Genomic DNA, 15,766 nt, shown 5'->3' on the forward strand with positions numbered 1-15,766 from the left:
TTCTGAATGGAGCCTCTGAGGTTTCCACAGTGGGAATCCACGCGAAGTTGTAGTACACCTTCTGGATGTTGTTATGTTCGTAATGGCTTGGTGAGTGGAAGGATTATCGTTATGGTGTTGTGGTGAATACTGGACTACTTCGGAGACGGTGACCTGCCCGCGGATTTGCCAATCCGAGGGGGACAACAGTGGCCCATGTATGGAAAATGGCCGTCACAACAAACCGAGAGCAGGCCCTCGCACATGGGATAGCGAGCTTGTATGGACACTGACTCATGTATTGTTTCTCAATCATGAGCGTACAATTGCGGAAATAAGCTGTTCGGAACACAAGGTTAATCAAGCTAATGAAGCTTGGTGGCATTTCATTTCACTATGTTTTTCAACAGTGAGAAAAGTTAGGTGTGAAGTAAACAGTTTGTTTATATGCGAGTTACCAACACCACGAAGTGAAATTTACCACACGTGGGCATATCACTAAGTTACATTTCCTATGAAAATTCAAATTAAGTTGTAGATGTAATTGAGGGTCTAACCATGAGAAAAGTATCCGTGGTCGGGATCTTTGTTCTGCATACGGCAGGCTGCGAGTTGGACAGCCAGTTGGCTTTCAGGCCGGTGAAGAGAGTGGAGTGTAAACATTGACAGTCTCCTTGTGGCATGGGAATGTATTTGATAGAGGAGGTGTAGTGAATCTCACATTGTGTGTTGGAAATCAAAATGAAGATTGACTGGAATGCATTCTTAACAAAGTGTTAAATCTACATTAATTTAGAATCATGTCCACGCCAAGGAAATCTTTAACTCCGCAGTTTCAGCAGGCAGCGAGGAAAACAGGTACTGTGAAACGACCGAGGGTAGGGTCATATAATCCAGAGGAAACACGGGGGAATAAAGGTGCAGAAGGAAAAGAGTCTGTGATAACTGACTTGAAGCTGAAAGAACCACCAAAAACAAAATCAAGAAGCAAAACTGAAGAGGTTCCAGATAAACTCATTGTTGGGAATACTGAAATATCAATATTGTCAACAGTAAATATTAGTCCAGTGAAAGATGAAAGTGTTGGAAGTTCAGTCCTTCATACAATTACGGAAGATAGCAAAACAGAACGTTCTATGGAGGAAGGTACAGGAGATTCTACTATGGATACAATTGAGATATGTGATAAATCAACATTTGAAGACTCATTAACACCCATAAAAGATAGAAATAAGCTTTTAACAGAAACAATTAGTACTTCCAAAGAAGAGGAACTGAGCTTTAGTTTGAGAGAAGACAAACTGTATAATCCAACTCCATCTAAATCTGTGGCAAGTCCTCGAACACCGACCATAGCATCCCAGGCCGATGTCAAATTTTTCCTCAATGCAGATGGAGATGAGTTCAAGAGACCCGAGGGCACACCTAGAGATTTGACATCTACCCCTGTAAGGAAAGAAGGTATTTTGAAAACTGTGACCCCCCGACATAGTTTATCAAGAGAAAATGCATTTGATGATGTCGAGGACATGTCCATTTCCTCGTCTGATTTTTCTCCATGTAGTACCTCCACAAGTTTTGAGAGGTACCGTGGGGAAGATTTTAGTGATGAGGGAAGCATAAGTGACAGTCGTTTACGTGAAAGTGCAGAGTTCAGTGACGACACACAAGAATTACACTTACCAGAGACACATTTTCCTTTCAATAAACAGTTACGCATTGTTACGTCAGTTGATAGAGCTCTACATCCGAGACGTCGAAGTTCAGCATCTTCAGCTAAGCCTGTGGGAAGGTCTTCATCAGAAAATTTTGACCATGTTGCTTTCTTAGAATTTATGAAGAAAGTACAGCTGTCATCCTTTGCACAGTATTTTCCAGCGACGATGACCTTAACCGAGTTCAGGTAAGAAACATATTTCAAAATGTTTCTTTTAGGAATGAAGGCATGATTTAGGCATATTGATTGGACTGTTTTTAAAGTGTGCCATTTGTCGTGTTTGCACTTCCTCAGTGATACTGGATTCTTAATTTGTCTTTTCACATGCTTCAAAAATAATTTATCACTTGACTTTAAACAGGAAAGACATTTCCTTTGACTGTTACATGAGTTTTTATGTGTATTATGAGTATGATTATGCACAAGATTTCGTGCCAATCCAATCTTTTCAGTCAACAGGGTCAATATTACTGGATTACACTGTCGCGGCTTCTTAAAGTCTGTCACATGATCTTATGTTATTAAGTATCTTTCAAAACATTTTGTTTTTCTCAATTTCACATCAATTTCTTTACAACAAATAGATGAGACAAAGACACACATTGAATACATATTCAATTTAAGGAAAACAGTCGCAAAGAAATTCAGTTAAAACATTCCTCTACTGGAATTTTGGAAGCCTACCAAAATATTGAAATACTGCTTGCAAAAGAGTACCTGGCAATATGTTTTGTATGGAGATTTACTTTCTGTTAGTTAAACTGCAAATTTGAATCATTAAAGTTTAAAGCATTGATAAAGAACTAAGTGTAAAACTGCTTGAATCATTTGCATGAATAACTGACTATGGTTATGACCCCATTGAAATTAACACAATTATGTTTGTAAGTTTGAGAAGTTTTCTAGCAGGCAAAAGGCAGATCTGTTTAGAACAAGTCCGCAAAACTAGTTTGATCTAGTCAAGTTGACGTTTTTTCACATTCTTTGCACAAGTTGTGACAGTGTATGGATATTTACTTAGTGTTGGTGTTCGCTAAAAGACTGAATAAAGCGGCACTGATGTATATTCTATTTGAAGCATCTTTACACTAATTACATACATATGATGCATAGAGAGTGTTGTAAATGGATAAAAACACTGGTGTACATAACTGTATGGTTGGTTCTTTTTGAAAACGTGGAAGATACATTGATTTTTATTCCTTCCTATTTTTCAACAGATCCTGAGAAAGTACGAAACCAAGTATATTATTTTGTACTGCAACATGAGAGCGATACTGTCAGTCATCGTTCCCCTACACACTAGCTGTAACATGTGGAATTTCCCTTCAGCCAGTGTGGTTAGAGATTCTTTGTACTGACATTAATGGTTTCCAAGAAATTGAAGCTTCCTCTGAGCCAACATTGTTACCTAGTCATTTCCTATCTGTATTTGAGACCCACTGTTCCCCCTTCATTAGAGAATCTCCCATCTCCCTCGGCCCCATCAAGCTGTGCACTGGAGCATGAATTCACAATCATCCCACACACCTGTAGCTGTGTAATAAACAGTAGCTACACATGCATGCTATTTGTGGGGTACCATTTGTGGAGGGATTGAATTAGCAAGGTGCACGCTCAATCTCTATTTCATAATTGCTGTAATTTGAATTCTGCATATGGAGTTCGTTTCATGCAGCCCTTACGTTTTGATCAAAGAGAAGTTTCGGCTGTCTTTGTTTGCAGGGAATATGTGGTGAACATGTGGCTGTCAGGATTTGGGATCGACCGAGCTCTGAAAGTCTACTTTAGGTTAATGCTGGAGTGATTGATTGAACAATCTGTTGATACTTCGATCTGGCAGTACTGCTATTATCCATCTACTGTCATGTCTAATCGATATGGAACAAATTTTTTAAGAATTTGAAAATAATGATACATTTATCATCTTTTGTAATGTTATTTCAATATATATATTCACATAAGGATTGTGAGAGTGTTTACCGGTAATTTCAAGTTTTTTACTGGTAAAATTAGGCATGGATCGGTCATTCATGTGACTGCCAGTCCATGTGGACCGGCAAATAGAGTACCTTATAAATGTTTGTTGTTGAACAAAACATAGGTGATATTCATATAAGTACATTTTTCGAACAAAGTTAGCTTGTTCGTTACTATCAGGGTTTCCCCTGGTCTATTTCTAGATTAAATATCCATTTCTAGCCACTTCGTCTCAATATTAAAAAAGCAGAAGAGAAAATTGTAACAGAAGTTTGTGAGGATGACGTACAGATCTAACTAAGTTACTTCAGAGATGACATCGTTGCACTGAACATGATGTTGAAAGAATTAAAACCAAATCATTTGATACGTTATTTTATTTGTTGAAAGTTGGGACTGGCAAAAATTAGAAGGGACTTGTAATCTTTAGAGGTGCCTGTCCACAAGGACTGGCAGTTTCAAAAGCCAGCGGGAACACTGTATATTCAGAGCCATAGCCAGCACTACTTGTGGTTTTGACATGTTGAATATATTTCCAGAAACTATTAAGATTGTTTTCAGAAGAGACCATTCTTTCTTCATGTTTGTCCTCTGACCATGAAGGATGTCATAAAATGTATTATTGTACAAAACCGAAAGTGTCTCATTTTAATGCTAATGAGTTAATCTTATGATGGCTGTGATAGGCTGCTATATGTTTTGGTGAAGAATGTGCAGAATTTTATAATTTAATCTCAATTCTTAGAGAATAAGATTAGTCCTTATGTTCAAAACATGAATATCTGTCACTGTCTAAATGAATGCATCTTCTCGATTTGTACACACCCAAATAAACAGGATTGCAACTCGAAAGGGTGCACGGGAATCATGCACGTTGAGATGCCCAATGCTAACACCGTTTTCGTGCCTGCGTAATTCCCGTGCACCCTTTTGAGTTGAGTTGATTGGTTCAACTGTGTCATATGGCCCTGTGACGCAGGCGTAGCATTATGCAGATGGCTGTTTCAATGAATGCTCGTTCCACCCGTGACGAACAGGTCTGGTTGTTGATGAAATATAGTAATAGCTAAATAGACAGATCTTTTATTCATGCGCCGATTGTCTTTAAATGTAATATCCAGTTATGTATGACTGTTTAATAATCTCATACCAACTTTGACTGGAGTAGGTCCGATAGGTTTTCAGATATTGTAGTAAACGTCTGTACCTTAAATTACCTTCCAGACTATACAACAACAAAAACAACAACAGCAACAAAAATTAATCGATGCAAATGGGAAAGGCTGTCCATGGTGTAACTATGAGTATGACTTGATAATGATTATTAATATAAAGGTAATCTAGCAAAATAAGAGTGGGCGGTGGTGTGATATTTCCTCTGCACTGTCTGACATGTTAAAGATGGCTGTATAAACACAGGAGCTGATTTGCACCACGATGCACTGGTGCACTGATGCACCGATGCACTGACATCAGCGACATTAAGTGTTTTGTAGCATCTATTGCGCTATTCACATTTTATGAAAGGAAATTATCCTGTCATGAAGTTCTGGCAGTTGACATAGGAAATGTGTTGCTCTTTACAAACTCTCCTGAAACATGTTATAACTGCCAGTACCTCCAGGACATGTTTGATAGGACATTTAAAAAAAAACTCTTTAAGGCCTTTGAGAAAAATATTCTTCAATGGCTGAAGATATGAATCAGACAAAACTCTTAGCTTTAGGTGATGATTGGGTAGGATGACTTTTGCAGACTGAAATTATGTAACCATGGTAACTATTTCCAGGGGTAAAATCAGGGGTAAAACCAGGGGTACAGTTTAAGAACGCAAACCTGCTTGGTAGCATCTGGGGGGTAGTAGGGTCGTGAGGCTTGTCATGCTGATGGCAAGGGTTTGATTCTTTACAGAGGTATCACTGTACAATGTGAGAAGCCAATTCCTGGTATATTCTGTCATCGTATCATGGTTAATTGATTTTTATTTTCACTTGTCTGGAAAAAACCCAAAAACTTCAAAGTTTTCATCTATGTGATGGTTAAAGTGACAATGCATAAGGAAATGTCACTAATCGTGCATGGTGTTTACTTGAGTCCTGCATATGGCTGGAATATTGCTAAAGGTGGTGCACTCACTCACTCACTCACTCACTCAATCACTCACTTTAATTTTGTTGTTGTTGTTGACATCGAACGAGCCAGCGTGTCTGGCAGCCTTCAATATTCAGCATGTTCAGAAAATCTTTTAACAAAGGTATAAGCCTTGGGCAGGTGGGTTAGTGTTAATTTCAAACTCTGGGAAGCCAACTACTCATAATCAGTGATAAGTCCCTGTATGACCACAATAGTGATCAGTCTCTGCACTTGTTCCATCTCTCAGTGCCAGTCTCACAAAGCAATCTTAGCGCTATGCCAGCTTTAGCTAGGGGTGAAGTAAGATTTACATCATTCATTGCTGTAAGATTGCGTTGTAAGACGGGTCCTCCATGCCTGAACCTGATTATTGTTCCTCATTATCAGCTGATTGTGGTCAAGGTGTTTGTAGCAGGGCTACATCTGAAGAAAGGTATCACAGTTTGTACTGGGACTAAAATGTGTCATGTATTTCAAAATATTTGACATATGAAACCCCTATGCATCATTATCATGTAATATTCAAAAGAATTTTAGGACCACCTTATTCTTTCATATTACTATAGTAAATCTGTCTTGCTGTGATTCTTTGATATTACTATAGTTCATCTGTCATGCTGTGATTCTTTGATATTACTATAGTTAACCTGTCTTGCTGTGATTCTTTGATATTACTATAGTTAATCTGTCTTGCTGTGATTCTTTGATATTACTATAGTTAATCTGTCTTGTTGTGATTCTTTGATATTACTATAGTTAATCTGTCTTGCTGTGATTCTTTGATATTACTATAGTTAACCTGTCATGCTGTGATTCTTTGATATTACTATAGTTAACCTGTCATGCTGTGATTCTTTGATATTACGATAGTTCATCTGTCATGCTGTGATTCTTTGATATTACTATAGTTAATCTGTCTTGTTGTGATTCTTTGATATTACTATAGTTAATCTGTCTTGCTGTGATTCTTTGATATTACTATAGTTAACCTGTCATGCTGTGATTCTTTGATATTACTATAGTTAATCTGTCTTGCTGTGATTCTTTGATATTACTTTAGTTAACCTGTCATGCTGTGATTCTTTGATATTACTTTAGTTAACCTGTCATGCTGTGATTCTTTGATATTACTATAGTTCATCTGCCATGCTGTGATTCTTTGATATTGCTATAGTTAATCTGTCATGCGACCGCCTCCGTGGTCTAGTGGTAGAGCGTCCACCGTTCGATCCCCGACCGCGTCATACCAAAAGATGTTAAAAGATGGTACTTGTTGTTACCCTGTCTGGCGCTCGCCATTAAGGGCCTAAAACAAGGACTGGTCGGCTTGGAGTCAGTATGCTGTGTCTGAGTGGGGTATTCATGTTAAACTGTGGCATGGTATCTCAGTGGGCTAGCACTATAAATCGGCATCAGCCCGGACTAGTACAAGCAGCCACAGATACACACACACATGCATGCACGTCGTTATATAAGTGCGATAACCTTGGACGCGACGTTAAACCCCATTTCACCTCACCTCACCTCACCTCATCTGTCATGCTGTGATTCTTTGATATTACTATAGTTAATCTGTCATGCTGTGATTCTTTGATATTACTATAGTTAATCTGTTATGCTGTAATTCTTTGATATTACTATAGTTAATCCATCTGTGCATGACATCAATTATGGCAAAATGAAAGAATAAGGTGCCCTTTACTTATTTTGCGTGGTATATTTTTACAGTTGCTTATTGGAAACAGAAAATCTGTTTGGTGCATGCTCGGGATTGCTTGTATATTAAAAAAAGTACTGTAGAAACCTTCAAATGAAAAGATGTTTTTAAGATGCAAGTGAAAAAGGTTAAAGAGCCTTCATCAAGAGGGCTAGGAAACTCTAGGCATCAGAATCGATGGACATCTTTCATGTCTGGCTTGCACAGTTTCAGAATGATTAGAATACTTATAGCTCATGTAACTCATTGCCTGTGAACATGGTGAAAACAACCTGCCAAGTTTTAGAAATATGGGCTAAGGGACCCAAACAGTTTAGAAATAGAGGGTCATATATGTTTATGTGTGTAAATTACCCAAAAGCAATCTGAACACTTCAAACAGTATGTTAGAAAAACTGTAAAAGGACAAAGAATGTTATCCCTATAAACTTAAGAAATCAAATATTTAATACCATTCCATAAATCGAAACCATAGTAACACTGAGTCAGACCAGACAGATATCAGTTCGAAGGCAAGTGAGAATCTGGAAGGACTCTTTGTCCTCTTCCCAAGTCTTGTTACATTACATAGACCACAGGACGGAAATGAGCTATGGACCAGTCAGATTTATTTCATGGCGACAACCCCTGTGTGGAACTAATGATCGATGATGATGACCTTGGCTATCTCAAAGTACTTCAGAGCAGGCAACAGACTTTATACATGATGCATACGTGTGGAGGAATGAGGATTTGTATCTGGTCAGATCCCGAGACCCCTATGTAATCCTAGTTAATGTCTTGTTAATAATTCACTTGCAGCCATGCCATTGCCTTTGCTTAAGTCCCGAGGCCAGATTTATCTTCTTGACGCCACTGTAATCCTATTACTTCATGAGCCAAGAAGGAAATTTGGCATTCAGATTTTCTTTAAAAAACTGTTTTGGGCTTTATTGTGCTGATTCTTGGACATCATGTAGAGAGATAATATGCTCGGTATAAGAAGTGCCAATGTTGAACTGATGTGGGAATGTTTGTCAGCCAAGTGTGAGATGAATGTTGGAGAACAGATGAACCAATTTCTGACATTCCATGTCAATATTGGCATTATGTGTGATGGGCACTTGTGGAGGCTTATTTATCTGGTAATGCCTTAAAGTCATAATGAGCGATTTGTTCATGGTGGTTGGACAAATAGTTCATCAAGGACAAGATTTGCATTTATGAATGCTGTGTAATCTTTTCCACTTTTTGTTTTGTTAGTTTTGGAGAGTTATGACATACGAGTTACTATAGAAAGCCACCCATGTCGTCTGTCTCAAAGTCCCCAAACATTTAATATCATTTTCCCTTCTGCCCAGCCCTTACCCTAATGCTATATTATAACACTTAATGAAGCAAGTCTAGATCTTCCAATCTCACTTGGGCTCTTTTTCAATTTGAATGGAGTTGTTTGTTTCTATCAAAATTATATATTTTCACAGGCTAAGCGATGGTGTATCAAGCATGTAGCTGTCAGGGATAATGTTTATGTAAGACCTTATAATCTGTTATGACAGATTCTTGTAAAAACAAAGTTTCTTTTGACAAATTCCAAATTAGAATTGAATTTAAATTGATACTTTAGTTTTAATCATTAAACACATTACAACCAACATGAGACCAGCAACATGGCGATATGTATCCACAGACCACTGAGGTAGAACCCCCGGGTATAATTTCACAAGAAGCCATCTTGTTCTTCTTGGTTGTAGTGATTTAATCTTATCCATGTGAAACAGTGAGGCCTGTGAAAATATCAATTTGCCATAAGAATCCGCTGGGGAGGGAGGGGTGGGAGAGAATCATAACATGCCACCAAGGAGAACGCTGTGGTTTTGCATGGCCTAGATACATTCATTGACACCAGTCCCAAATGGGAAGACATTCCTTGGCTGTTGCGGATGCAGTGTGTGGGAAGACAAAGGATTCTGTGCACTGCATTGGCAGCCAGTGCTTGTTGGTCTGGTGGTCTTGCTTCCTGTGATGTGAGAGCATGTGCAGAGAGCCATTGTGTCATCACAAAGGATAATTGAATTTGTATGTTGTGGTATAAGCTTGGATTATTATTTGTGTGATAAGTTTTCATGAAAAGTTTTTAATGCCTGGCTTGCATATATTGCAACGTTTTGTTGATTTTTTTTATTTATTGATCACCATGGCAACTTGACATGCTGCATCATTAAATGTCACAGCTTTGCAGATGCCTTCAACATCAGTTGCATTGATTAGAGTGAACCTTGTTGACTTCACTCTTGCAATCATCTAATGATGTGATAGCTTATGATGGTGACTGCAGTTTTCAATGGAAACTCCCTATGCAAAAATTGCATTTTGTTTGTGAAAAAATCGGTAACGTTGTTGTTTGGCCTTAAAGTGTCTTTGTGTCAAAGGATGTCTTGTATACTGAAAATACACATTTGGTTATTAGTTTATTTTTTGTTTTTGTATACAAGTCATCTAATCGGGTGCGGATCCACGAATTTCCGAGATTTTAGTGACCCCAAATTTGTTAAAATCTGATGGCTTCAGTGGGGCCAAGCTCCCTGACCCTCCCTCAGCACACCCAAATTATGGATCATGCTCCATTGAAAAGAAGTTTAAGCTGAAAAGGAAAATACCCATTCTCATCCCTGTCTAATGGGCAGGCACTCTTTCTCTGTTTGGTTGATACCATATGTGAAATTGTCAGCTTTGCAACAAAGTTTGAAGTCAGTATGTCAGAAAATGACAAATAGTGTTGAAATTCTACATTTTGTAATTAGATGGAAAAAATCATAATCCAGGTGACAAACATAGTTCTACAAGAATATTGATATGCCAGACAATGCTGGCGATGAAGATCTGAGACAGGCAGCCTTGGAGTAATTGTTGCCCCTTGTTTGAACTCCTCCATAAACTTACCCTCGGTATTAGACGAACATTTAGTCCCAGAAATACAGTTATCTTATTCAAAATATGTATATTAAAATAATCAGTTAAATCCAAATGCATCCAAGAACAATGGTTTATTTCAAAGAGCTGAGGCAATATTGACTTGCCAAATTCTAGACTTGAGTTGGATTCAATATATTTATTCTCTTGGGTCTGGGAGGCAGACTAACTAGGTTTGTTCAGTCTGAATTTTTAATCAGTAACATTTTGAAAATACACACTGTTTCTGGGTGATAGGTTTCCTGCAAGCATGGCCATGATGCCCACTTGGTGTTTTGGAACAGATTTTTATTATCAATGATTTCGAAGAAAAAATCTGTAGCTTTGTATTAACAAATCAATGTCTAGACTAGCATTTCTGCTTTGGTGGTGAGTTTATTGAAAACATGACATGACGTTGCTTGCTGACACTGAAGTGGTTGCCATGAGGTTGTGACCGTCATTTCCAAGAGAGCGTGATCAGACAATATGATCTGTCGGCCATATTGAAATTTCTGAGATAATTTGTATTTCATCAACTCTGTCCTTACATACACTGCAGGCTAATAATGCACAGGACAGGATTGCCATTGATTTTGGAACCAAATATTCGTCTTCTGGCAGTCGGAAAGAGCAAACTTGTCAATCACTGCAGAGTAATTGATTTTGTGTCGAAAATATGATCAAAATTACTTCATCGAATGTGCCCCTAAAGAAGATGATGCATTTAAATGTCAGACTGACATTATCTTTTATGTTTCATCCTTGTTTGGAGATTTGATCTTTGCTTTCATGTAGAGAAAAGAGGGGAAACTCGATGAAGGATATATTGATTGTAAATTTAAGAGGACATAAGATTAACTCAATCAAGTATTTAGGAACAATAATTTAAAAGTGTCAAAGGATTTGTGATTGAGATGAATATTGTCATACTTATGGCAAGATTTCTTGCTTAGACTCATAAGGTTGTTGATTTGATCATCTGTAGTTCAAAGTTTGAGCCCTATGTTCCAGTTTATGATAGCAACTGTGCAGTGGAGATAAAATATTGTAAAACTCTTTTGAAAATGTTGAATAAAGCTGTCAGTGAGATTGCCTGTTCATTATCTCAAGTTATGGATGCAGTGTTATTGCATTTCTCCTCGTTTCAGCTGCAAAGATAAAATTTTGTGATAGAAAATTGTGAAAGAAAATTTAAGAGTGTCAGAATAAGCATACAAACCTGCATCATGAATAATTCATGAAATATTCAGTCCTGCTAAGAATGTTGGTCAAATCAATAGCATTAGCTGATGGTTTGTCTAGCACCCTTGTAAGGTCCTTTGGGTCCAATGTATAGGGACAATAACAAGTTGGCTGGAATGCTTGAGCTTTGATGCCTGATTTTATCTTTAACCGTTTCTCCAGAAGGTCACCCAGTCTTGTATTACATGCAGGGAATAATCTTCCCTCCCCATGCTACTGTTGAGAAATGACGCGTTACAAAAGAGGTCTGTTAAAGCAGGTCACCTTAACTTAAAGTGGAGTCACATTTCGAGAACTTTCATTATGCATCAACACCAGGATCAAATGGTTCCTGTGTGGTTGTCCAAGGTCAAACATGTTGTTTCTTCCAATGGGTGAGTGAGTGAGTATGGTTTTATGCTGCTTTTAGCAATATTTCAGCAACATGTCATGGTGGGGAACACAAGAAATATGCTTCACACATTGTACCCATGCTGGGAATCAAACCCGGGCCTTTGCTGTGATGAGCGAACGCTTTATCCACCAGGCTACCCCAACACCCCTTATTCCTTAGCTAAGTGGATAGTGGTTTAAAGAGCTGTATCAAAATTGACAATTGTCTGTAATTGATTGGCACCGCCTCCGTGGTCTAGTGGTTCGGGTCTGGGGTCTGGGGTTCAATCCCAGGCCAAGGACGTTAAAATATGGTACTTGTTGTTACCCTGTCTGGCGCTCAGCATTAAGGGGCTAAAACAAAGACTGGTCGGCTCAGAGTCAGTATACTGTGTCTGAGTGGGGTATTCATGTTAAACTGCAGCATAGTATCTCAGTGAGCTAGCACTATTAATCGGCATCAGTCTGGACTAGTATAAGCAGCCACACACACACACACGCATGTGCATGCTCGTCGCTATATAAGTGCAATAATCTTGGACGCGACGTTAAACTCCATTTCACCTGACCTGTAATTGATTGCGTACTGGTTTTTTTTTACATTGAGTGATTGAATTTCAGATAAGCAGTTAGCCAATTGATTATAGGAGCTATCACCACTTTGTAAAAAGATTGCCAGTATTGTGTGTTGATGATTTACTCTTGATGTCATTAGCATATAGGAAAACAGCACAAGTCCTGTAGCCTGAAGAGTTAATTGTAGGATATTTGAATATCTGTATGGCATTACTGTCAATGTCAGTAGTCTACCTAGGAATAATAAAACAGCAGCTTTGACCTTGTTTTATGGATTTATTGTAATATGACGGCTGTATTTGTTGTAACTAAAAAAATACTTTTAACTTGTACCAGAGGTGAAGATCAATGAAGAGAGATTTGCATAGGTCTAGGTCACTATGAAGGTCATTGAATAAGCGGTCGGGTAGCCTAGTGGTTAAAGCTTTTGCTCGTCACACCGAAGACCCGGGTTCGATTCCCGACATGGGTACAATGTGTGAAGCCCATTTCTGGTGTCCCCCGCCCCCCCCGCTGTGCTATTGCTGGAATATTGCTAAAAGCGGCGTAAAAACATACTCACTCACTCACTGTGTGTATGTAGATGGTCTGTTTGACAAGTCAGATGATAGTTTTAAAAAACTGTTGGAAGTGTTTTTTTATTCTATTTCTTACTTGATTTTATCTTAAAGATGAAACATGATGACTACCACAACATACAATACCAAGTCACTGAAATCTGATTTGATGATGGCACATCTACTTGATGGTAACATCTTAATAGAGCATGGAACTTGAAGATAAGAGTTTTATGTCCCTTCAGGTAAATGGAATGTTTGCCCATGCCTGATGTCCTGTTATTTTACCCATGAAGATCCGGGGTAGAATAGGTCTTCAACAACCCATGGTTGCTGTTGAGGCGACTGTTTGTTGTAGGAGGCAACTAACGGGATCTGGTGGTCAGGCTCACTGACTGATGCATGTCATCGTATCCCTATTGAGTAGATCATTGCTCATGATATCAGTCACTGGATTGTCTGGTCCAGACCCAATTATTTACAGACTGCCATCATATAGCTGGAATATTGCTGAGTGTGGCGTTAAGCAACAAACAAACAAACAAACAAACCTTGTACACATGGTAAATGCACTTGAAAATATGATAAGGTAACAAGGCTGTTGCTGTTTTTGCTTGTTGAACTTAAAAGTATGAATGTCCATATTCACCTCAAAAAGAACAAATTGCTTTTCTCCTACATGTGTTTCTTAATTTATCCTTAGGGTAAGATTAGTTCCAGTGATGAACATCAGTCATGGTCATGGCATGACAACTTTGCTGGGGACAAAAAAATGAAGGCCTCAAACATGACAGATCAATTTTGTTTCTTTTACACTGTCAGTGGGCTGAAAATCCCCTCCAACGACATGAATCTCTCTGTCTCACTGGAAATGTCTGCAAGCAGATCAAGAGGCAAACTAGGGAAGCCTTAGGATCGGAGGACTTTTTGTCCAGATGATGCCTATATCATTTGGAACTAGACAAATCTTCTTGACAACAGGACTTCTCATTTAGCACCACACAACCCTGCTGACAAGTTCTTGCAAAACCTTTTTGTGCTTTGCGTTCAAATTCTAATTATGGCTTCTTTGTTGTAACTAAGCACAGACTACTTTGATGTAACTTTCAATTTCACCTGATGCAATTTTGCAGACATGAAACGCCCCCATTTATCACCAATTTGTTAGGATGAGAAGTTGAAATTGCTGTTGACCATATGCAGAGAAATCTGGGTTGAAGATATAATCTCATCGTGAGTTTGGGCATTATGAGGTTGCTGTATTTAACAGAACTTGAACTCAGTTCTCTTGGCAATTTGCTGCTGGAAAGATTCAGTGTTTTTTTATTTCTCTTCCTTGAAGGTTGTTTTTGTGAAGAAACACGTTCAGAAATAACCTGTTTGTCGTTCAAATCAGAGCAGTTGGTTTTGGCACAGGTTTCACATTTTTTTCTCCAAAATTTGGAGATTATTAGGTTTCTGTCTATTATCCTTAAAGCTTGTGCTTGTTTTTGAACGTGTGATTGGGTTATGTTTCACTGGTGCAGTCATTAACAGATTAACCTTGTGACCTTCATTTCTAAAGTTGTCAGTTCTCAAGGTCGACTTGTTTAGTCTGTACAGACACTACTTAACAGGTCATTATTTACAGATTTTCCCCAATAACGTGGGAACTCAGACATGTACGAATTGATGGTAAGTGTCCAAAGTACCATGAGGATCTTTGTGAAAGTATTGTTTTGAAATAAATATTGTTATCCTGTTAGATCAGAGTATTTGATAAAATTTGTGCTGACTGTTACAAAATAGATAGATATGGAGGTACTATATTTTGTTTACTTAATATGAGAACAGATCTGGCTGAAAATAACTAAAGAAAGTAAATTGGATGTGGGATATTTGATATCCATTTGTTTGCTTTTCTTTTTTTCTCCCAGTATTATGTAAACTCCCCTGACTTTGTATATGTGGTAAGGTGTGGCAATTCACTGTGCATTGTTGAGTCTTTTAGGCTTTAAGGGCCAAAAGGTTTTGAGGCCGCTTGCCTCAATCTACTGACACCATTTCAGTGGATCCTTGTGTTAATGTATAGACTTCATTAGCAAAGCTAACTATACCGATAGACATTTTACTAGACTCGTGGCTAAAGTCAGAGAGTGTGAATGTGGGTTTTAATCTCAGATTTGCCCTGATTATTATTCTTGGTTTGCCTGCACCAATTCAGAATTATGTTAACTCTAAGACAAATGGGACGGGTGGTCAGGTTCACTGACTAGGAGTGAGTGAGTGAGTGAGTGAGTGAGTTGGGTTTAACGCCGCTTTTAACAGTATTCCAGTTATATCGCGGCGTGTCAGCTTAATGTGGTAGGAAAGCCCGAAGTGATGCTGGTCTCAGACGTTTACCACTTTGGTGAAACCCACGATCACGGGTATGGTGCTGACAAACCTAGAAACATAATTGGGACGAACCGGGATTCGAACCCACAATCATAGGTTTCTGGTGTGCCCAAGGGACGCAACTCTGCACAGCGAATCGCGGCGCCTTAGACGACTGCGCCACCCGTGCCGCCCCACTGTCTA

At 38.5% G+C, this 15,766-nt stretch overlaps 1 protein-coding gene across 4 annotated transcripts in view; it reads left to right on the forward strand.

Moving 5' to 3' along the window:
* The window catches only part of LOC139478597 (microtubule-associated serine/threonine-protein kinase 3-like), a 199,131-nt gene continuing 183,365 nt past the window's right edge, over positions 1–15,766 (forward strand). For all 4 annotated transcript variants that reach the window (XM_071261144.1, XM_071261146.1, XM_071261145.1 and 1 more), the window contains exon 1: positions 1–1,882. In XM_071261144.1, the coding sequence (XP_071117245.1) occupies positions 780–1,882 (1,103 nt within the window). In that variant the 5' untranslated portion in view covers positions 1–779. The remainder of the gene's footprint in view (positions 1,883–15,766) is intronic.

The sequence above is a fragment of the Haliotis cracherodii genome, unplaced genomic scaffold (assembly GCF_022045235.1).
Source record: "Haliotis cracherodii isolate W230 unplaced genomic scaffold, xgHalCrac1.p SCAF_4, whole genome shotgun sequence".
NCBI classification, from domain to species: Eukaryota; Metazoa; Mollusca; class Gastropoda; order Lepetellida; family Haliotidae; genus Haliotis; species Haliotis cracherodii.